This window comes from Pygoscelis adeliae, unplaced genomic scaffold, assembly GCF_000699105.1.
Source record: "Pygoscelis adeliae isolate BGI_AS28 unplaced genomic scaffold, ASM69910v1 Scaffold38, whole genome shotgun sequence".
NCBI lineage: Eukaryota > Metazoa > Chordata > Aves > Sphenisciformes > Spheniscidae > Pygoscelis > Pygoscelis adeliae.
The window spans coordinates 8172886-8197618 of record NW_008825614.1 but is presented as its reverse complement, the minus strand read 5'-3'; the positions used below and the strand labels follow the sequence as shown (position 1 = coordinate 8197618).

General features: G+C 41.5%; 1 protein-coding gene across 11 annotated transcripts in view; it reads left to right on the top strand.

The window, feature by feature from the left end:
- The window catches only part of CALD1 (caldesmon 1), a 203249-nt gene that overhangs the window by 150020 nt on the left and 28496 nt on the right, over positions 1–24733 (top strand). For 7 of the 11 annotated variants that reach the window (XM_009332855.1, XM_009332856.1, XM_009332858.1 and 4 more), the window contains 3 exons: positions 21203–21349; positions 22952–23969; positions 24620–24703. In XM_009332855.1, the coding sequence (XP_009331130.1) occupies positions 21203–21349; positions 22952–23969; positions 24620–24703 (1249 nt within the window). Of the gene's footprint in view, positions 1–18027; positions 18121–21202; positions 21350–22951; positions 23970–24619; positions 24704–24733 lie in introns of those variants that run through there. The other 4 variants (XM_009332863.1, XM_009332862.1, XM_009332860.1 and 1 more) reach the window with 3 other exon arrangements.

Here is a 24733-nt window from a genome sequence, read left to right as displayed (position 1 = left end):
TGCTCTCCAGTGGGTAATGGCCTGAATCCTTAATTTGTAAAAGCCTTTTTACATTACTGAGGTAAAATAAGATGGATGTAATGTACCTAAAGACCAGATGCACAAAGATGTTAGCCTGTAGCAAGCCCATTTGTCTCCATTTTGAAAGCTAAGAATGCCAGTCAGCCTCTGAACATGGCTCTTGCCCAACAGTGACAAGTGTACCATTGGCCAAGAAATAGGCAGTTTTCTTACAATGTCCTGTCCATTTGTGAGCTGCACTGTTTATATTCAAGTTGTACTTCAGTGCCTGATGTCTGGGAATGAAGTCCGAAGTGCTTGGGATGGTAGGTGAGTGCTTTTGATGCAAATACATTTATCAGTGGGTGGACCCATATATTTATGTCAAACACTGTGGTAATAATACTCCGTGTATACAGAGCATTCTTGACATATTAGTTGTCACCGCCTGAATGAAATACATGTGCTTTGGTGTCTGGTTTACACATCAACAGGGACAGTGGCTATTGAAGACCGAATGTCCAGTTCAAGATTTTGTAGCTGGATTTAGGAACTTTCCTCATAGTGGGTCAGATGAAATTTACTGGGAGAGCTGAAACATTTTTGAGTGAGATTATCCTTAGTGGAAGAAACATTATGTCAGAGAAAGGACAGGTCTATGAAACACCTCTGAGATTTCACAGCATTCTTGCCTCAGTGAAAGATGTTTTGCTTCCTCCAGCACAAGCAAGGCATTGGGGTGTCGGGAGCACAAAGCTGGATTAATTTGTGTGGATTTTTGGGCATCCACCCGAGTCTGAAGTCATGTAACTCTGTGAGAATCAAATTTCTAAGTTTTTGTCGGAGAACAAGTGACTCTGGAGAGTTTCATGAAAACCCCGAGCTGAATTCTTCACCCTGTCCAAGCCTTGGTTCAAGCCAGGACAGTGGTGAGAGATATCAGACTCAACCTGGTACTGCTCTCTCTCTGGGAATCCAAATGCCTGAAATGAGCTATGAGAATTGCCTCTGATGAAAGGTAAATTTAGCAAAACCAAGAAAAATTGGGAGAGTTCTGGGCAGAGCAGAACTGGTTAGGAGTTCATGTCAGGTTTCTGAGATGAGCTTTGTCTAAATGAAAACGAGGAAATACTTTTTTGAATTAAAATGCTTTTTTTTGACACTTTCTAAATAAGTAATTACTGAGCTGCATCTTTGCAATATTTTTTTGAAATAAAACATTCTGATCTTTTTTTGAATCTTTTGATTCAAATTGACCTACATCTTAAAGAAAAAAGTTCAAAGAAAAAAACTTAGATGAAGGATTTGCCTTCTTGTTTCAGGCTGAATTAAAATAAAACAGCCCTGAACATTTTCCATATCACTTCACTGTGACAAGGGTTTTTTCTTCTGCTTCAGCAAAACTAGAAAATTCATTGTTAGTGCAGATCTTAAATCCAGATAGCTCCTCCACAGCCACACTGTTGGCATAGGTGTTCAACCAGTGTGGGATGGGGGTGGCAGGACTTTATCCTGCTTCTTCGTACCCCTGCCTTTCCCTTTCCTGCCAAACCTGCAGTCCCAGGTCTCCCCATCTACCCTGTTCCCAATTCAGAGTAAACCGAGAAGGTTCAAAAGAACCAGGGAAATTCTCTGGTGATTATTTTAGGCCCTCTGTGTTCTTCTGTCCATATATATGCATATATGTCCATATAATGCAGATGCAGTAAACTAGATAATCCAAAACCATGCGTTTAAAAATCCAACCAAGCAAAACATCAATCGTTGAAATAATTGAAACGTGGAGACCTAACTGACTTTGTAACTTTTCACTCCTTTTGCATTTTATTTTGTTAAAGAAAACATTAAAAATACCTTTCTTTGCACTATTTTCATGTACTGACATTTGATTTATGTTTTGAGCCATGTAAGCACTTAAGTGTAGTAAAAAAGTCTCCTTGACTTCAGTAAGGCCACTTACACATTATAAGTAGCTGCAGGGCTGAGTTTATAATTATATATCTGTATAATGTTAGCCTTCATACATTTATCCATTCCAATTTTAATTCTCCATTTCATAAAATCTATGATCAAATTTTGGAGCCCGAACTAAGCTGATGTTGTCCCTTTTAATTTAGGACTCAGCCCTTTTATTCTCCTCCTGTGTTTCATTTTTATTAGTTGCTTTCTTTTTGTGCTGATGTGCAGCACATATTGTTAAAGCCACTTATTAAAGCCAGAATTTTACAGCATGGAGACTGTCCTAATAAGGGAAAAAAACCCTAGCCCTTTATTGGTGAGGTAAGAAAAATCAGGCAGCGGATGATTTTTTTGCTGATTGAGGAGGATAAGGTGCGGTTTGGCAGGTATCGCATTGGTTTGGCATTTGCTGACATGGTTCCTCTTTTCTGCAGTTCAAATCCTTTGCAGAGTAGACAGTCAGGGAGGGCTTCCCCCGCGCCCCCTTTTGCCTTTCCCTCCCCTTTTCCTTCTCTTTTTCACAAGTGTTCAGCATTGCCATGAAATCTCACTCTGACACACAAACTGGATGTAGTAATGAGAAGTTTTTGCAAGTCTAACAGTGCCATGCTGTAATCACCTTTTTAGGGAACAGCAGGCACGTTGGAACACAGTTTTCCATGTGGGTTGTTCTACATCTAAAGCATTTAAACAGTTTGTGAAGTTGTCAGAAAAATCACACTTTAGTCCAAGGTATTACAATCCAATTTCTCTCTTATCAAAAATCTGTCATTGAAGAAAAGTACTAACTACAAGGTTTAGTTGATGCTTTAAATTGCTCAGCTGTTTTTCTTTCAAATGGCTTTGAAGGCTCGTATTGAATTCCAAAGATGAGTAATGCATCCTGGGCTTAAACACAGCCTTCAGATGGTAAGTCAGTGTAGTTTCTCGGGTTTTAAACCGAGTTACGATGAGCAAAGTCTCAAGCGAGGGCAGAAACTGGTATTTAAATTCTTTCCTTCCTAAGTCTTTGTCTCTCGGTAACTGAAATATCAAGCCAAGTATCGGCTCTGCTTAAATGCACTCTGTGCTGTACCAGGAGACCAAAAGTGATGTAAAGTGGCTGCCCCCTTCCCACCCAGTGCTCCGGTGCAGTTCTTTGACTGTAGGAGGAATAACAGCTAACCTAGTCATTAAATGCCCAGTTTTCTCCATCACTTTTATTTTCTTTTGAGTACTGCAAATTTGATTGTGTCGCTTATGAAGCAATTTTTTCCTCTCCCCCCCATCATAGTAATTCTAGAGTACGTATCCTGTTATTGTTGAAGTTAGCTTACTGTAGGCAAAGGATGTGAAAGATAAACTTGGATGATAACGAATCAGAAAAGAAAAATAAACAGCATTAGTAGCAGGGATTGGGTGTACCAGTTCACATTAAACAAAACATACAGATGCACCATTGGGAGTAGGCTACTCCCAAAAGCCTCCTGCACAACCACTTTTGGGGGGTTTGGTAGGGTTTTTTTTTTTTGTCTGATGCCTATTTGTATTCAGACCCTTCTTCCTCAAAGTCAGAATCTCTTTTAAAGATCAGGGACTTGGCTTAGTTGTCTTTTTTAAATTTCCATCCACCACTTTTTCATATACCTTAACTAAGCAAGAGTGAGAAATATTCAGATTCTCCTAAGCAACAGTGACTCCAGCAGAACCTGGCGTGCCAACCGGGGAGGATTAACTTTGTGCAAGCAGTTTTGATTCTGAACTCTGAATCTTTTTCAGATCACTTTCAATCTGCTTTATACTTCTGCTTAGGAGGATCTGGTCCTGCTGTGGGTCCTCCAGGTAAAGGTTGCTGTATTACAGAACAAAAAAAGATGATTCTTGTTCCAGACAGCTTAAAACCTTATTCAGAAAATACCTCCTAACTGGCGTGCTGTGCATTTCAAAAATTTGAGAAAGCAGCCCCTGCGGAAGCAGTCCATGTGCACTTGTCTTCCTTCCCCTGGTACTCTAAGAAATGTGGAGGTCTGTCTGTGTGTCCTTGAGACCAATGCACTTGTCACTGCAGGATGTGAGATTCTGGCTTCTGTTCAGTTTGTCATAGCCAAATTGCCTGCAGATTTTCTAACTATAAAAATATATTACATGTTTCTGAACTGGAGATTTTTGGCTTGCCAAATTCTATCTCCCATGTATTCATCACTGGAGTTGCTTCAGTGTAATTAGAGAAGTACTTTCTAGCATCACAACTGTTGCTGTCCTGGTACGATCTTTACTACAGGTTTTTGTTGTTTGGGTTTTTTGTGTTTTGTTTTGTTTTAGTGGAGTAGGATCATGGGATGTGTGAGCCTCACAAGGCTCAATACACTGTAGGTTTCAGCATCCACAAATGATGTAGAGCATCATCACACACTGACATGGCCATGGCGGAACCTTTATAGTCTCTTTGTTCATTTTCAGGTTGTTCCTGGCTTTCCAGTTCCCGTGAGCTACAGAGGCCTCTGCTTTGCCATGTGCTTCCTTTCCCTCTTTCTTTTGTTCTTCTCTTTCAGCTCGCTCTTGCTGCTGTTACACGATATTTTGCAAAGCCTGAATGAAATGTGTTCCAACCATACCGTATTCTCTTGCATATTAATTTCTTCAAAAGTAGCCTCCCATTTTTAAACTAGTGTTGAATAATAGCCTCATATGCTTTGCATAACACCCATCTTTCCTCTGTGAAGCAGGAGATTTTTAGGATTGCGCTTCTCCTGCAGGAGGTAAATCGCTGGCATGGATTCTGGGTGTGTACGATGGTGTTGTGCATCTTGGCCTTAGTCATCTGCGTCCTCCTGGAACAGGAGTGGTCAGACACATCGTGTCAGCAGTTTTCTTTCTCAGGATTTGAAAAAGCCCCAAAGCCTAATTAGCAGAGGTCACATCTGCTTCCAAAGCTAGCTAAACTTTTACTTTAGCTAGAAAGATAAAGGCTGAGGACTAACTTTCTTTTAGTTCCTCTGTTACATTTGCCATAAAGGCTGTAGCAAAGCAGTTGTGAAGTTCTCTGCAAATGCAGCTTTTCCTCAAGACTTACCAACATGCTAAAAAGCTCACTTAACACTGTAGCAATGCTAGCTTGGTATTCCCACCAGTCCTTATCTGTATGGTTGTGAAAGCTTCCCACTGACAGCATGTGCATTAGCGATAATTTGCAGCCCATCCAGTTGAGGATAAATATTCCTGTCTTGTGCATATCTGAGAGCTGCATTTGGTCCTTTGTCATTTTGGGATAGCCACGGGGTTAATTCCTTACTTGATTTCCTGGATTCTCCTCTCTCTTTCAAACTCACCCAACACTGTGTGGAGCGATCAGGTAGGAGACAAAGTCTGACTTGGTACCTCCCATCCAGTCCTATGCTTATAGCCCCTGAACTTAGAAAGGCGAATGCTCTGAACCTATGAAACGGTATTTGTTTCTGTTACATTCTCTGTGTGCTAGTTGTTTCTTGTGCTGTTCTATACCAATGTGTTTTCTTTCCCCCAAAAGGATATAATTATGGTTTTCACAAGATTATAGCACGCAGAGATTTTGCTGTTTAGTGCCTAGTGCCTGGCTTTCAGTCCCTTCTAGCACTTCCCATGATGCATGACATCATTTCAGTGAGAACCTGAGTCCTGAAAAGGCTGATAGTGTTGCAAGGGTAGGCAGTAGGGAGATTTAGGCTAGGGAGAATTTAAGGCGCAGGGCTCACAGGTGTGAAGGAAGAAGATGGAGACACCCATTAAAATGCCATTAGGTGAGGAGTGACAGGGGCTGCCTGGAATGTGAGAAGAAATTGGAGAAGGAACTGGAAAAGCTTCTGGGGAGCTGAAATAGAGGAGAAAACCATTTGAAGTTTTCTCTGTAACGTAGGAAAGTAGGTAGTGGGGCCTTCCCTGGAGCTTCCCAAATCTTTGGTAATTTTGTGGGAGTACTTTGAGCAAACTTTGGGCAAGGGTCCAGAAAAACTGTTTGTATATGCTTATAGCTATGCGTTAACACTGACAGTTACTGTCTCATACTCATCTTGAGCTGGCAGAAGCACCCATAAGTACATCCAAGATCACCTCATTGGCAGAGGATTGCTAGTGTTTGAGTTAAGTTTTATGCCCGTGTTTGCATTAGACCAATGGGTCTTACAATACCTTGTTGATGTAGGTAACGCCCGTTGTGCTATCCTCTGGATCCCCCAAAATGGATGATTTTTTTCACTGAACATTCCTGTGCGTTAGTCAGATGGGAACTGAAGTACAAGGCAGTTTAAGCATCTCATGCAGGAACTTGCAGCAGAGAGGGGCCAAATGAAGCCTTCTAAATCCCATATTTAGCATCTTAACTACCAGCATGTTAGCCTGAGTTTAAAGCAGATTTAACTTACTTTTCCAATTTGGAGGATTGCTGATCCCCAGACCCTTTTGTTACCTCATAACTGCTAAAGTTTATCTTCTTCCGACAGATGATTACCATATTCTTATTTACTCAGTAGTCTCAGTCAATTGAATTGTGGTAACAGGTTGGACCACACTCTTTGTGAGCAGGAATTCAAATTCTCTTATGCTTGTCCTAATTCGTTATTGTGCCAAATATTCTACAATTTACATTGCCAAATCCTTGCTTGCCAGATGTTATATTTTCACAAAAGTGTATTAAACATAGATTTGCTATCCAGTGCTTGGTTTTTGGCCCCTGTCGCTGCCCTTCAGGATGCATGACTTAAATTCAGTGAGAACTTTCATAAAAGGGTAAATTGAATTACATCTCCCTTGCAATGGGCTTGGTGTGCGTATATGAATAGTTACTATGGATTGCTGGGAAGAGGATACTTGGATGAATTGTGGCGTGTTTGGATCAAGTCTAAGGTCTGTTCTCTGGTGGTGTTATTTCTAAGGATCCGTTTGCTGTGCAAATGCCTTGATATAGGAGTCTCGGTGGCTTCCTAAAACACTCTTCTGTCTTGCAGTGCAGGTGAGACAGGAAACATTTTGACTTTGAATCAAGATGAAGTCCTGCAAGAGCTAGTCTTGGAAGGGTTGGCTGACATTCAGGTCAGTCCCATCTACACTGTGGGACTGAAGAGGGTGCAGTGAGAGCCGTGGTGCACAGAAACCTTCCCATGTGATGTCTTCTACAGTTTCTGTAGGACTAAAATCTCTCTGGTGTAGAACTGGTGTTTTCTCACTCAATCACCTTTTAGGAGTCCTACCTCACCAAGTTGGCTTTCTGCACCTGTTGAAGCTTGAGAAGCAGAAGGGTTTGGCAGCAAGCTAACTTCTTGTTTCCCAATGGGAGGATGAGGACCCTGCACCCCATTTTCCATACTTTCAGGTACTTAAGTGTATCTCAGTTCACAACCCAGTGCTTCAAAAACGTGTCAGGCTGTGTTGAGGCATGCTGACCCCTGCACAAAGCCTGAGGTGCTTTTGCGGTGACATGGCCGCAAGATCCCCTGGGCTAAACTAGCTTTTTGCCCTTCCTTTCCCATTTTCCAGCAGGCACAACTCTTTTTTTAAATGTAAACTACTGATTTGGAAGTACCTAGCAACAGAAGGCATTACGCAGAGGAGAGGCAGGCTATCACTTGCTCAGAGAGTGCTCAGGGGAGGATGTCTCTTTGTTCAGTATGCCAGCAAAAAAACATCCCAGGATAATCAATTCTGCCAGTGGCTTTCACATGCTTTCAGGCACCAGCACGGTGCAGCTGTTAGAGACGGGCCTGGGAGGAAGGAGTCCATGTACCCGCAGCAACTCCCTTTGGAAGCTGCTGGAAAAGGTCCTGGTAGCTTCAACAGGTTTTGCAGCAGGCATGAAGTAGTGTAGCCAAAGGGAGACTCTTATCTGCTGCGTGGTTTAGGCTAAAAGAAGTACGTTTGTCTATGTCTCTGTTTTTCCATTCCATAAACTGGCATTATAGTAGTAATAATACCCACCATGCAGAAGTCAGAAGGGGTTGCAAAGATTAATTAACATTTGTAAAGCATCTTGAGATCTTTTGATGGAAAGAAGTTAGCAAGTGCCAAGTACTAATATAACAAGGGGAAAATAGCCATCGGTCGGCATTCACTCCTGGAATGTAACGGATTATATCAAAAGCCTTGGCTTAAACATTTGTGTGTGTGTGTTTAATGATGAATTTTTCGATTACCTTTTCTTTAAAAATGTCGGTTGAATCTGTAAAAAGGCTTTACTTCTTGGTGATGGAAACTTATCATTTCTCGTCTCCTCTCACATTTGGTATTAGACTCTCTTCTACCTGCACTTGCAGTCTGTTCCCATTAGCCATATCGCTTTCTTACCAGAGCAGCCCTTTGCTATCCTCCCCACCTTCTACTGCTCCTCTCTTCTATAGTCTCATCTGCTTTGCTCCTTCACCTTTGCTGCCCTGGACTCACCTGCCATTTCTTTTAGCAGTATGATGAAATGCAGATAAAAGAAAGTATATGTTGTATGGCATCAAACCGATGTTTTGTGGACCAGTGCATTGGTCATGGTGTGCAGAGGCAAGGACAATCACAACATGAAGTAATGCCGTGCTCTCCAACAGGGGCACACTCATCGCTATCTGGAAGCAACCCAGAGCTCATAGGTCCAGCCCAGGTTAGTGCTGCTCACCCTCTCCTGCAACCCAGGTGCCAACGTGGGAGGAGCGTGAATGTTGGACAGGCTGGAGCTGGGAGAAGGACTGAAAGCTTGGGGCCAGGGTTTGTATCTGATGAACAGAAAGCACAGAAAGGGCTGGGGGGAGGCTGACCAATTAGGGCAGAGGGTGGCTGTTTGGCAGTGGAAGATTTGCCAAAGAACCAACAGAACCCGATCAATAACTTGCTGTGAACACACAACTGGCGCTACCACTCAGCTCCCTGTGCCCATGCAGAGCTCATCTGTTTGGGGATGCTACAGTATAAAGCATTTTGCAACAGCTATTGCAGACTGGTTCCCTATGTGAAACTGCTATTGCAGAATGAAATTAAAAAAAAAAAAAGTGCACCATAATAATTGCCGTGATTTGCAAACATGCTGTATATTGCAGAAAAGCCCCTTGCCTCCACAGGACAGTTTCCCTGTGTTAGTTGCCTTATGCCTCTAACAGCTACATATGTCCCATTGGAAGTCCACGGGCCGTGGGCACTTCTAGGGCAAGAAAATTGTTATTTTCTTCCATTTCCTAGTTTTTATCTGGGTATTTTCTGAATAACTCATGACTTGTAGATAGTCTGTTAGTGAATATTTGAAATGAGAGAGGTTTTTGTTGAACTTTAGAGTTCTGCGAATTTTTTTTTTTTTACCCTTTTTAAAGAACTGTGGCTTTTAGATTTGTATTTCCAGTGTGATTGATCAGCTCTTATGAACTCAAAGTCCACTTTCCACAGACTTTCTCCAATAGTTTACGCTGAGTTGTTTGATAGTTTCTTATGAGTAACTTCTTCTGGAATAAGGATCACAGCAGAGCAATGTAAGGGGAATAGGCACATCTAAGGGAAAGCTAACTGAAAGGATAAAGCCAGAATATTTTACTGTGTTTACGCGGGTGTAGTTGCAATGGCTGCATTTCAAACTTCCAGCTGTTTAAATTGCGCAGTGCTGTTATACGATGTCTGCAAATCATTGTAACGTTAGTGTGCTGTTCAAAGTGCTGTACGTGACCTTGCATATCTGTACAGGCCTGTTTTATGGAAGGGTTTTTTACCTTTCATAGAGGTGAAAGACACATTGGGATTAGCTTTTGGAGAGATGCATGGAATGTATCTGCCCCTAATCCTGTTAGCAAATGACAGGATCTGCACTCGTAATTCCTCCGCCGTCTCACTGAAAATGTCTCCTAATCACCTTGGCTGTTGACAGTAGATTTCTTAAACACCTGAGAAAGAGACAGATGCTTGTCCATGTTAAAAGTGAATAGCCATGAATTTCCCTTGAAACCAAATCCGCACCTGCACAGCATCCGTGAGTTGTGTGCATGGGGAATCGGTACTAGAAAACTTTGAGACATCTGATTTTCATTAATTTCTTTCCCCGTTCACCATATGTTGTAGCATTGAACGTATTTGTAATGCCGTATCCCCCCTAAAGTGGTTTATTTCAGTTAGCATAAGGCTTCACAGTCTGCTCTGTTTTGGTGCTTGTTCTGCTCTTACATTTCAGATGCTTTCCTGTTTGCAGCATTTATTCAATATTTAGTCTGTTGCGGTATGTTAAGGCTGTGTCCTCCTCTTGCATATTTTGTATCAGGAAGAGTGGATGACAAAAAGATTATTCTATGATTATCTGAATGATTATCTGGTGAAATTATTTTTCCAGGCTCCCTGTGTGCAAATACATGCCTTGTACTTTGTTCCTGCAACACAGACTTTGCTGTATTTCTGAAAGCTCCAGCAGACATCTTCAGGGACCTGTCTGGCTCTGAGCAATAGTAATTTAGTTACAATCTCTAATCCCCTGGAAAATATAGAGGGGTTTTGACACTTCACAGAGCCCAGGCTAATGCTAACACCCATACTTTTTATGACTCGAGCAATAAAAACAGCGGGTTCTGACCGTTCGTAGGCATTTCAGATCACGTAACATTTCAGGCAAGGCCAAAGGAGTTACCAAGCAATGTGTAGTCTGGGTAGTCATGACCCGGTATCTTACAGTTTCCATTCTGTCACTCATGGTGGATTTTGGCTTTCCAGGCCCTGGACAGCTGAGGGAACCTGGCCCAATCCTGGATGTTAACAGCAGAGCTGCATACCCAGTCCTGGTGCTTTTGAACCCCCACAGATCTCTTTCCTTCTTCCCTGTCCTTTGGGTATTTCTCCATCAACCTTTCTCCATTCCCCATCTCGTGCCCTGGGGGGACGGAGGCTGCTCATCCATTGCTGGTCTCTGTCTCTCCCCTTCTCCAGCCCAAGGAGATGTCTTGTTTCAGGCTCCTTCCTACAGCCCAGTCCCTGTTTGATCTCTGCTTCCAACTTCCTCCTTCCTGCCCCACTGGTTCTCTGTCCCGGTCTTGTTCAAATCCGTAACCAATTTCAGTCTTAAATCAGTGACTGATGTTACAGTTATGGAGCCATAGCTGTAGCCTACATGCTGATCCATTCTAGGTGCAGCTGTATTTCAGTGATAGATGAAACAACTTCTTTCAAGATGGGTCCAGCACTATAGGTGAGTGTTGTCCCTGATATCAATCAACGTGATAACGTGAACATTCTTCCCTTCAGGGTTCACCCACGGTAGAGTTCTGGCCCCTGGTTCCTCATTACACTCTGTAAAACCTGGCAGGCAAGTGAAGAAAAAGCATGAATGCAAAAGGGGATTCTGCTCATAGAGAAGATTTGTCATCTTAGAAAACCAAAGCCGTGTTTCATCTCAAATTTCACATCTTGTTTTGGCAGGGTGGATGCTGAGTGGGTATATGCTGGAAGTTGATTGTGAGTAGGTTGGGCACGGTGATGGAGGTTTAGAGAGTGTGTGACTGAGATTGGTTTGGATGTTAATGAATCCAGTGATTCTCTGAATTAACTTTTTTAGCATTTGTCCTTACATGATATTCAATGGAGGAAGTACAGGTTGAAACTAAAGAAGCTTCCTGTGTATGAGACCTATCCTCATGGTCCTGCACTTCCTTTTAAAATACAGTCCTCTTAAAATGCAGCAGTCCTATTAATCTTTATGGAGGGAATGAAATGCAAGCATCGGTTTGTTAAGAGGCTCTCTATTTCCTAGTGTGCCACATTAAACAAGCCTTCAAAGCAGGTAACCAGGGTGAAAGTAGAGAAGCAGATGAAATTGAAAAACCAGAGGCTGGGTTTCCAGGTCAGCGATACATACATAATTTACAATAATTCAGTTTGTGCTTTCCTGAAATCGTAGCTTTATTCTTGTTTGCTAATTTGGGAGGATGCAGCATACTGTTTGGGAATAAAAAAATAACACCAGAAATAATCCATTTTTTCAAAAAGTTTAAACTTTTTTTCTTCAGAAAACATTACCTGCTGCAGTTATAGGGCTAAACTGGACAATGAGCAGAGAAGAGTGAAAGCCAATGCTCCTTCCATCCAGTCTCTATGCCTTTGTCTCTGTAGCGAAATCTTGCTAAAATATCCCTTGTTTCTGTCACTGCTGTAGCTACACTAGGGTGGAGGCAGCCTGTACTCTGAGCACTATGTTCTGTAAATCTGATTTTAGCTCACCTAGCCGAGGTGAACTTACAGTTGCAGGGTTTGTCTGGAAGTTCTGCTTTATGCCATTGCTGCCTTCAGAATTGAACTGTTAGAAACAAACACTGGGATGCTGTAAAAAGCCTGGCATAAAAAATGTTGAAGTTGCTATTGCACCCTAATCCCAAGTGTAAGAAACCCAAAAGTGCAATTCAGCTGGAAAGTACTTATATCAGTCTAACAAATAAGCTGAATCTATTGTATTTTACCCCGTCTTTATTCATTAGTTTACCCCTCTCAAAGTGTATCCTCCAGGTACAGGACTAAGACAGACCCTGTTCTGCTTAATCTGCAACTTTGATTGAGTTGCATTTTGGGAGTCCAAGCTGGAGGAGCTACAGCTTTGTTCAATAATAGCACTCTCTTGCATTTAAAGGGAGGTGGTTACATCAGAAAACTTGGCAAAACCAGACCATTGCTATAGGTATAGGGAAACTGAACAATATTAATTGGGAATCCTCTTGAAATGGATTATAACTGTTGTGCTTGAATAAAAGAAAAAACTCCACTTCCTAATGACAAGAAAATTTCCACTCCAGCCTCTGGTGGAAAAAAATATATTGCGTGTGATGTGAGTTTTTTATTTTTAAATAGAAAGAAGAACTGTTTCTCATATTCATTTCTGAGAAAATATATATATATATTTTATATATGTATGCATATAAAAATATATATAGAAAAATTGCTGTTGGGCCATGAGAAATGGTCTTATGCTCTTGTTCAGGTTCCTCCCCATAAGGCTGCAGAGTTCCTTGTGTGCTTTTGCTCCAGCTTCCCCAGTCTGCCTGATGGGGCATCCATCCCTGCCTACATCTACCTCAAGGTCATAGTTTAATGACATGACTATGTAGGATGAGAAAATGGCCCAATAACAAAAATCATCCTCGTGCCTTCCTTCCCTCCCTTGCCTTCATTTAATGATCTCTGATAGATATCACAGATGATGACGTGAATTTTGTATGAATTAAAAAGATGTTTGGAGGAAATACAGAACTTTGTAGCTTAAGCATGACACATTGGAGACATCAGTTTGCCTAAAGGTGCCTGTAAGAAAATGTAGGTTTCATTCCTCAAATCTTTTGCATATTTTCTGGAAAGACCACAGTTCTCAATATGCAGGGGAACTTTTTTAAGTTACAAATGCTCATGACTGTCTTAATTTTTAATTCCTTCTGTCTTGAGTAAATCTCTCAGTCATGTCAATTGGAGTTTTATTTGCAATGAAATATAAAAGAGGAGGAGTTAGATCTTAACTTTATATACATTCAGTAAGCTAGCAATTTGAGGTATGAAAGTGTCTTGAAAGCCATATTGAATACAGGGGCCCAAAACCACAAGAAAGAAAATTTATGATTTGGCTTTGTAGCAATTGTGGATTGTATATTCTGGGGGGAATCCTGTAAGTCCTTACTTATGTCTCAGCTAGGCAAAATGCCCGTTATTCTCAAGTCATATGCCTGAAATATTACTGGTTAAGGCTGTGGCATAAATTATTTTGGATTTTATATGCAATAAAGCACTAGAAAATGGAGGCGGTGGCAGCAAGCAGAAAACAATTTGCTGCAGAGTCAACAAATACCACATCAACCACAGTGGTATGCACAGCAATTGGGTTTTGCTCCCACTTTAAGTTTGAAAAAGTAAGCTTGTTTTGTACATTTTTTTGCATGTTTGTCATCTGCCAGGGAAACAGATTTCTGGGTGAATTCCACTAAGCTTCAGGGAAAGCAGTAAAAAAGTAATAGTTATCAGCTAGAAGGCACTTGGCCAATTATTGTTTTCTGCCCAGTTACTTTTTTTTTCCTTTTCATGTGAAACTTCTAAATTAAAACAAGTTAAATATACCGCACTGCTCACTGACAGGTCAATGTCAAGTCTATTGTGGATGAAGTAAAACTGCAGAGCACTACAGACTTCACATATTGAGAGAATTACATGCTTTTCCCTGGGCCATTTCCAACAAGCGCTTTTATCTAAATATAATATATGTCGGAGGCAAATTTGACATTGTTTCAGTAGCTGAAGGTTTTTACCCTTCATGTTAGCGGCCCTGCATGCGATTTATGCTGAGGTACTCAGAGGCGATTTACCAGAGTTATTTGAATGTGGTTGGAGAATCTGCTTGCATTTCATATTATGAAACAGATCATCAGTTTTCAGCCATGAGGAAAAAAAAAAAAATAGGTGCGTGCATGAGTCATTCTGCCTTTGTGCAGAATGATGCAGTGATGTTACAGACTGGCTCTAACTACGAGGCCCAGGTTTTAGGGCTTGAATCTAAAACCAAAGCAACAGCGTTGTTATGAGCAGAAAACTGCAAGAAATGAGGAAATCCTGGGCATCTATGCAACAAAACCTTACATTTTCAATAGAAACCAGTAATTTGGGAAGCCAGGATCTGTCCTAGAGGCTTCAGTGCCATCTCCAGCAATGAAATAAAATCTTTGGCTACTTTTGGCATGAATTACTTGGTAGTCACCAAGTATTTTTGTTGTCAGTATGGAGTCATTTTCCCTTGTGGTTATTGGCTTGCATATCCCTTTTTATACTTCATTCTTCCATGTGGATTGCTTGCACCTCATTTTTTTAGAATCAAACTGTTAAAGGGATGAGTGTATCTACTCTTTCCTTACCTATGAAAAAACCTAAATGTCAAAAACATCAAAAGGAAAGAAACCATAGAGAACAACGTGCACAAGCTGGACCTCTCAGAAGACCTTTTCTTTCCCATACTTAACTGTTCTGTCATGCAAACAAAATAACAATCTCACAGCCAGATCCTTAACCAATGTAAATAATCTAAAGATTTTGCTCAGCTGAAACAAAAAATTAGTTGTTAAAATGCACATTGTTTTATCTTTTATAGCTCGAGGTTTAAAGTAGGAGAAAAGCTTCTAAAGGTATGGTAGGAAATTAAGGATGCCAGATCTGACAGAAAGAACATTCTTCTGCTAACCCATTGAATAAGTGGTTACCCAGCAGAAAAATAATAATGCTTGAACTCTTTGGAGCTATGAAAAATAAGAAAGGATATTAGAAACATACAGTATGAAAATGATGTAAATGAGAAGGGAATACATTGAAAGGTATGTCAGCCTCCTTATTTTTCCCAGAGAACTATGTGGATATTTGGGTAACTTGCCCGCTCAGGTGTATAGGCTGTGTAGCTCCGGAGAATGTGTAGCTGAAAAGAGTAAAAATATTTGTGAGATAGAGATAAATTATGAGAAAAATGAGAAGGCATGTACCTTCTGTAGATGGAAGACTGCAGTGTTTAAGTCCAGCAGGTGCCACCGTATAATCTAGTCTAACTTTCCATACCTAAGAGATAATGGAATTTTACCAAGTTGTGTCTATAATGAGCCCAAGAATTGGTATTTTACTGTAGTATAACTTCCAAAAAGCATCCATCTTAATGTGGAGATGCAAGAGATGGATGTTCCATCATTTCTTGTATATTTAATCACCCTCACTGTTAAAAACGTGCTTCAATTCCAATTTTAATTTGTCTGGGTTTAATTTCCAGCCATTGGTTAATTTTATCCACTTGTCTCTCCTACATTCAATGTGAAAAAAAAATGGTGCATGTCAAATTGAGAAATATGTGAAAAATATGGGTGTTAAAAACAGCATTCATGCACAACATTGGACTGAGAACAGTGGTGGCATGTCTGTATGTCTCCAGCATAATCCCCTGTTTTCACTCACTACATCTTTTTGAAACATGAGCATTTTGGACTGAAATTCTGCTCGTTCCCTCATAAAAATGAATCTTCTTGAGCAGGTCTGAGCAGAATTCTGGCAGCTCTCATTGAATTATGGAGGAATGATTAGAAGAAACAGTTTTCCCCACAACTGCCCCCCACCATTCACCACATTTTTAGATAGGACTTGAACGAAATACAGCTGACATTTGACACGCAAAGCTTGACAAAGGCATAATCCTCTGGAAGCATGTGCATTTGTTATGTTTTCTAGAGGCGAAGATTGATCAGTTGTTTATATCCACGTTTTGAAGCGTGCCTATCATAACACAAATTAAATGAACAATAAAAAAATTAAAAACATATGCAATCATAAATAAAAGGGGACCGAATATCAACAGTGACACAAAGAGCACTCCCCAGTGGGTATTACAACAGAGTCCATCCTCACCCCACCCATCCTTTCAGGAAGAGCCTGGGAAAATAGAAAGGCTTTCTAAGAGTGCAGAAGGCCAACGAATGCAGCTTCTATAGACTGTCTGGCAGTGAAATTTGTCATCAAGGACGTTTTACTAACGTCCTCTGTCTGCCATCAATTTGGAGATATACAAGTCAACAGATGTCACTTCAACTGCTGTGGTGTTAGATAATGAAGGGTGAAGGTCTTAGAAGTAGGTTAGATTGCAAGTGGAGGTGCAGCAGTTTGATACAGGATGAATGATCTCATTTCCTGGGGTGGACCACAGAGAAAATCAATCTGTAATAGATGTAAAGGCTTCTAGATAACAAAGTTGTGTGGGAAAGACCTTGCTGAATAGGTACAATTGCATCTAATTGAGGTACGCGTTGGGAGGGCAGTGCTATGAATGCAAGGTGTTTTTGCAGGCAGGAGAAAGGGAAGACACGCTGGCATTTGAATGAATCATGGGGGAAAGAAAAGGCAGATCTGGGCCGCCTGTTTAAGTTAAAAATCTAGTCTTAAAGGCTTTTGTTCTGTTTGGAAATTTTTCACGTATTTCTGATACCTTTGCAGTGGAGCCAAAGCTCAGACCCACAGCTCTTCTTTATCCCTGCCTCTTCTAGAATGGAGTAGTGTGATCCACCTTAAATTAGGCATTGTCTTTTTTCTACCTTTGTGAAAAATGAAAAATAATTTAGATTCATCACGTTTAGCTTACAACTCACTGAGGGCAGGTAGCGCTACAAATTATTAAGTTTCTCTTCAATCAGAATACACACTGTTTAGAACAGGGACCAGACCTTCCCCTATCTTTATAAAATGCCTACTGTAGCAAGCCCCTGAGCTTGATCACGAAATTTCAGTGCTGTCATAATTCAAACGATAAATAATAATATAGTAGTACTGGGCAAGAAATGCTAAAATCAAAGTGCTTCGGATAATGTTTGAACTGATTTGCGGTTTCAAGTGGAAACCAGTTGAAGCTGGGTTGTATGAAATGGTTTCAGCCCCATAATCATCCTAGCTATTGCCAAGTTTCTTACTGGGTAATAACTTGATTTCAATCCAGTGCTTGACATAAAATAGCGAGGGTGCTGAATCTCTCCGAAGAAGTTCTGAGGCAGATGGCCTCATCGCCTATATTCCCAATCCAGCAGAGTTATTTTCCGCTCTAGGCTGTAGAGTCCCCCCATTCAGTCTGAGGACAACATTTTAGACTTACTTAAATAATCAGGAGATTTGTTGTTGACTTCAGCAGGTTTGGGATTTCAGTCCTGGAGATATAAATCTGTCCTACCCACTCAACAGGGTAGAACGTCTGTTGTTACTTGTTATCCCTACCTAGCGTGGTGGGAAATGTCCTCTAACATAGATGAGATGCTCAGTCTCTTGTACTTGAGTTGTGCTGCGTGGGAAGTATGATAGACTCAGCGCTAATGCTTTACTAGAACAACTTACCAATAACGCACAGAGATTACACTGCTTTTTCTCATTTCAGAAACACAGAGAAGGTAACAGGAGAAGCAGCCAACACTCTGCTATTTTTTTTCTTTCTTTTAGTTGACATTTAGACCAAGAGTGTGTTATCTTTGGTAACAAGGTGTAGGATGGTTTCCAAGTCATCATCTTTTCATCTGAATATTTAATAAGAGGTGTCGTGTATCAGAAGGCTTGGCATACCTCTTTGAGATCACGCTGTGCCGTGCTCTCATTGCCTGAGATAACTGGAACAGCTAACTGTAGAAAGAGACTTGCCTGCAAAGACTTTGAACAGTTACGTGGAAGGTGACAAATGGATATAAGGTTAGTTTAATTTAGTTGTGGGGTATGTATGCATGCTGGGCAGCAAGGCTGTTCTCCAAGGGTGGAGAAACAACACAGGCCAGCGTGGATCATAAGATTTCCATCTGTCTGATATACAGAGCTGAAATCTTGGAGTCATACTTTTTATTATTTGTTTACTCTTGGTCTAAAGAATTTCGAAAGATGTAGGCAAGTGGAAGATAAGCTCTGAAGAGCCTCCCAGATTGATTTTACTTTTGATGGGTAGTTACGGAGAGCTGTAACAGTGGGAGAGAGAGCACCACACCCAGTGGAGGGTGCATGAATTCATGTGTCTGCCTGTGGTTTACTTTCTATGTGAAATTTGTTTGACACCCTAGGCATCAGAGGAGGAGGAGGCTACTTAGATAACTAAGGAAAAGAGAACGATGTGCTAGCTGAGTTACGGTGAACGAACTCAGTGCGTGAAGATTGAGGGAATGGTGAGATGACCGCTGTAGTCAGAAAAGCGTATTTTGCATGGGCAGAAATGGCATTTGTCTAACTTGCACCATCTTTCCTGTGACTGAATTTCTCATGGAAAGTCAATGGCAGTTAGGGTGACTATGTCAGACCATTTCATAAATGATCCTGCTGTCAGTTTGCTCACAGCATGGTCATTAGCCCATTAATTAACAGCCAACCTGAACCTGCATTTTCAGCCTACTCTACTGTCAGTCTGTGGTGGCTACTGAGGTCCACTCCAGCCAACCTTGTATTTCCGAGGCAAGCAAAACAGCCTGTAGTACAATCTGGGAAGTAGTGTTAACATAACTGTAAAGAAAATACAATACAGATCTATAAAATACTGCTATTAGTTGTTGATATGACTATTTCCAGATTACTGGGGATGTTTCACGCATCTGTGCTGGTGAACAGAATTGAATACTTAAGGTCGTCCTTATGGGTGGAGCCCCTACCTGGTGAACTTGCTCGCTGTAGGAAACCGCTGTGATATGGAGTGAGATGGTGGATATACTTAAAAGGATATTGAGAGAGATTGTCAGCTTTCTTAACAGATGATCTATGTGATAAGTGTCCAAGGACAGGAAATAAATATCTGTTTTCATTTGACTTATTTAATGGGTACCACTTGGTGGGAGTTTTTTGCTTAAGGTATTTTTTTCTTTCTTTTTTTTTTTAAGTTTTCTGAGCAACTGGTGGTTTTAAAAAGGCATTTTAAAGAGGCTTTTAAAACCTGTTGTTCTCCTTGCTGTGTAGGAGTGTTCTGTGTGGGTACAGAGAGTAGGATAAACTACTTCATCCTCCTGTGGTCTCACTGCAAAGACAAATCCTGAGCCATAGGCACTGGGAATCGACTCAGTCATGGCCGTTATCCAGCTGCCACAGGCTAAGAGCAGCATGTCCTCTACTGTGCCCTTACATTTGGAGTTCAGAGCTAAAAAGATCATAGGCTTCTTGCAGCCAGAACATCTTACTAACAAGTGGGCTTTCTGTGGTCAGTTTGCTAATGCAGTTTTATTCCAGAGAGAGTCTCTTTCTTCTGCAAATTAAAGACCCCATTGGTTTATTATTGTATTTATATGCTTTCTGGTCTAGACCTAAACGAAATGTTGATCCCCCTTTAAATTGCTTACAAATGACAGGAATTGTTTTTCCTCGCCTTCCCTACATCACCTCTAGTGCTTTTAATTCCTCTCCTTCCTTTCTTCCTCTTCCCCCTACTGTGATTCTTCATGGCCATGCTGCTCATGGTTTTCACCCTCTTTGAGAGGAGCTGTTTCTACAAAGAAAAGGATGCAAGCTCTTGAAGTGGAGTATGAAATTAGCAAATCGAATCCTTCATGCACTGAGGCCAAGAAAAGTTGCATGGGATGAAAATACTGTTCCAGGTCTGGCAAGTGGCTCAGCCATGTTGGGTTTTTAACTTCCATTTTTAATTTTTAAAGGAAAATTAGGATAATTCGATCTCTGCTGAACTTATACTTTCACCCTTCTTTCAGAAAAGGAGAAAAGCAGTACCGGAACAAGACAATGGGAGAGGCTGGGACCCAAAGAGTTCAATTAATGACTAAATCAAAATGTTTTAGTTGCTTTTAATGTTAAAATATTCTTTGAAACACAAGTTTAACTGCTTGTTTTTACTCTGTGCAGAGCTCTTTTTTCTCTATGTGGATTGCTGTACAGCTATCTTAAATGGGTGACTACATAACGAAGGGTTACTTAACCATCATATATCAGACCATTGCTGGAAGCAAAGTAAATGAATGTTGTGACCGGATCTGGCACGTTAGCTTCCTATTTCACTTTCCCTGCACAAAAAGATAAGAGGAATGCAGGCCTTTCCCTTTATCTCACACAGTAATAATGCACCTCAGCAAAGATTTGAATGGGCTGCAGGATTATTAGGATTGTAATGTCTTGCTTTCCTTTTCAATTAGGATGAAACTAAATGTAATCATCTGTTGGGTTAGATGAACACAATGCGTTCTCAGCGGTAGGCTTTCATCACAGCGGCGATCTTGTATGATTTGGCCTGGCAGGGCTCCGGGCTCACAAAAATTTTGTAGGTGTCAGATGTTTGGCACTCGGAACAGAGCACTGAGAGCCATTGTCATACTTGTGTCTCCCCGCTTTCTCGTCTTCCAGTTTTAGAATACTGTCACCATTTTAAGCATGTTATATTTAGAGGAGGCTAATGGAAAGCTGCTTGGCTAAGTCCAGTTTCAGTTACACGGGCTTGAGTGATAGTCTGCTCAAATGCTGTTGTGTGCATTCTGGCAGGATCATGGTGCAGGATTTTGCTCAGCTACGGGGCTGGGCTTTTATGGTCTTGGTATTTTCTAGGAGCAAAGTGACAGTGTGGTGTGGCTGCTACCTTCACTTACGACTATTTTGTCAAGTTCATTTCTGAAAAAGAAAACAAAACCAGGCTTTGAAACTATGGATCTCAACTTGACAGTTTATTTTCTAAACAGCATATGGAGCAACCATGGCAGCCATGCTTGCTGTGCTCTGATCAGCTGCTTTTTATAATTTTTCAGTCACAGTGTCCTATATGCTACAGCCCTTTTTTTTCCATATCCCTAATGCTCTGTTGCAGGCTGTCCTACCAGAGAAACGATGATGATGAGGAAGAAGCTGCCAGAGAACGTCGCCGACGGGCTCGTCAGGAGAGGCTGCGGCAAAAAGAAGAAGGAGATCTATCGGGAGAAGTAACAGAGAAATCAGAAGTTAATGCCCAAAACAGGTAAATGTCTGATGGTGTTTACTGACAAGTCAACGGTAATTTTTGTTCAGAATAGAGAAGTATCTTGAAGAGCTCTGTTTTGCTACTTAAATATTAAGCACCAGGTTTGGCCATCCTTGCACTGAAGGGGACCTAACACTGTGAGGAGTGCCACTGGCTGTGTTGACACAGTGGGGTGGGAGCATCACTGAAGCTGGGCTTGAGGCCATGCTCATAACCCATTCCCAGGGTGTCCTCAGGGCTGTCTATGGAGTTACTCAGCTGCGGCTCATGGAAGGAAATACCTCTGATGCATCCTGCTGTCAGATTCCCTCAGGCATGACTGCCTCTGTGCCTCACAAACCCCCACATCTTTTGTCCTGCTTGGTGTCATGGTGTCATGGGGCCAAGGCACGTGGGATTGGTGGGCACCCAGGCCTTAAGTTGTAGCTGAAACATGCCTGCAAGGCGCTGCGTGTGAGTGCTAGACCTCAGTCCTCATCTGGCATTGTCAGGGTTGCACAGCTATAAACAGCAGAAAAGCTTACGGAGTAAGGCGCCACTGGTCACAAGCTGAGTGGGCAGAGCTGGCCTTCCAGTCTGTCCATCATTTATTCAGTTTCACATAGTCACAAATAATATATCCAGATTTCCAGTAGCCATAACACAATTGATAGAAGAGACCAGAAATAAACATTGTGATATCAAGCTAATAGATACTGAGCATAAGCAGCATTCTATAAAACACAAGGAGAATGGATATAGATAGGAAAACAGCAACGTTTCTGATTGTAGATTATAATCTTTTTCCACAATAGAGGGGGAAAAAAGCTAGAAAGAGGGAAGAGACCTGCACACAGGAGAAATAAACAGCTGAATTTTGAAGGAGTCAAAAAACCTCCAGGGACTGAGAACAAGATCCAGTCCTGATACCTACAGGTGTTGAATAGCATGTCTTAAATTAGGTGCTCCGCTCACTTCATTTTCTAACAGATTATTTTCCCTGTACAAACAATCACAACCTCGCTGCACCCTTAATTGCCAGGCTTTCCCATTATGGACTGTATCTGTGGATGTTGCTGCTGAACAGGAGTAGCTTCTTGTTGCTAGAGAAGTTCACTGAAGTCAGAAAGTATCTTGCTTGTGTAGCATCTTCAAAAATTTTGCCTGGTGGGAAGACTGTGCATAAGACATGTACGCCTCAGGCCAAGCTGAAGGGGGCCTTAAAGCAAGCTAAGGTCTTCCAAGTATTCTGCTGCAGGGTGCAGAGGGGGAAGATGAATTTTTCAGGGCTGTTCATGTTTCAGCTGCTCCAAGCGTCAGGGGCTGTTCCAGTGCCTACTGAGGTCAGTAAGACTCCCGGCGACTTCAGCGGCTGTTGGAGCTCGCCTAGAAGGGAACCTTTCCAGGCTCTGACATTGTGAAACACTGCATTCCTATACATGTAGAAATACCAGAATTAATCCCTGGAACCATTTTGCTAAATTTTGAAGTATGCACCTGTTGTGTTTTCAAACCATGGAATGATGTTACAGCAAGCTTTTTTTCTACAAAAAGCTAAGCACATATATTGTTAGAAAAGATTTTTTTTTTTTTTAATGCAAAATTGTCACTTTTATGTAGTGTGGCAGAAGAGGAAACCAAGCGTACTACAACCACAGGGGGAACAGATGACGAAGCTGCATTGTTGGAGAGACTGGCAAGACGGGAGGAGAGACGCCAAAAACGTCTACAGGAAGCCCTGGAACGTCAAAAGGAATTTGACCCCACGATCACAGATGGGAGCTTGTCACTGCCCAGCAGGAGAGAAGTAAACAATCTGGAAGAAAACGAGACCATGGGGAAAGAGGAAAAGGCTGAAACACGCCAAGGATGTTATGAGATTGAGGAAACGGAAATGCTTACCAAATCATACCAAAGGAACAACTGGAGGCAAGATGGGGAAGAAGAGGAAAAAAAAGAAGAAAAAGACAAGGAGGAGGTACAGGAGGAGAAACCAAAGGAGGTCCTCTTAGAGGAAAATCAGGTAGATTTGACAGCAGAAAAATCCACAGATAAAGAAGAGGTAGTAGAAACAAAAAATCTAGCTATAAATGCAGAGGAACACAAAGCAGAGAATGATACAAATGCCATGCCAGAAGGGGAGCAGAGTATAACTGATGTTGTAGATAAAGAGAAGCTTAGGGATGAGGAAAAGGCTGAAGAAGAAAGGAAGAAAGCAGAAGAAAGGGAGAAACTTGAGGCAGAAGAAAGGGAGAGGTTAAAAGCGGAGGAAGAAAAGGCAGCTGAGGAAAAACAGAAAGCAGAGGAGGAAAAGAGGGCAGCTGAGGAAAGAGAGAGGGCTGAGGCAGAAGAGGAGAAGAGGGCAGCTGAGGAACGAGAGAGGGCTAAGGCAGAAGAGGAGAAGAGGGCAGCTGAGGAAAGAGCGAGGGCTAAGGCAGAAGAGGAGAAGGCAGCAGCTGAGGAAAGAGCGAGGGCTAAGGCAGAAGAGGAAAAGAGGGCAGCTGAAGAAAAGGCTAAGCTAGAAGCAGAGAAATTAAAGGAAAAACAAAAGATGGAAGAAAAGAAAATAGAAGATAAACAGGTAAAAGAGAAGAAAGTACAAGAGGAAAAACCTCAAGCAGCTTTCCTAAGAAAACAGGTACAGTAAACATTTTGCACCAAAATAAGACACCTGTGGTTTGTGAGAAATGTAATGCAAGAAAAAAAAAAAGATTGAATTGGAATTTCCTCACAGATCTATTCCTGCATTGAAATGACTAATACTTGTGCTCTGTCCCTTGCTCTCTCTTTTTTAAAATAAAGCTCCTTACTTCTGCTTACCAATAATGCAGTGCACAACATGCCTGACCTCACTCCATCGTTCAAAGAAAACCTTGCATGTTCAGCCCTCCGCATGTTGTTATGCTGCCTTTTTTTCTCAGCTGCTATAAACTGGCCTAATGCAGTAACACATGAGGTGGAGGCAGACACGTCTTGGCACAAAATATATGAGCACCTGGTAAACTGTGTGAGGAACGTGTGTGTTAAATGCAATCACAAGAGAGGGCTTCTCTGCTGGGACATGTGAGCATGATGCCACGCAAGGGAGAAAGGCCCAGGTAGGGGAATGGGAGCATTTAGAGAGGGTGGAGGAAGCACAACGGCACACGGAGATGTGGGCACAGCAGCATATGATGGAGATGTGGCTGCACACAGGATTGGTACATGAACACAGTGTGAAGAAACAAAAGTGCAAACAGATGCAATGTTTTCATGTTTAAAAAAATTATTAAAAACCCAAAAACAAAGGGGGAAGAAAAAGAGGTTAAAGTGGAAGCTAAAAAGGAAAAGTTACCAGAGGAGAAGCTCCGACCTACCTCCAAAAAAGATCAGGTAACTTGTAAACCATTGATTTAGATGTTG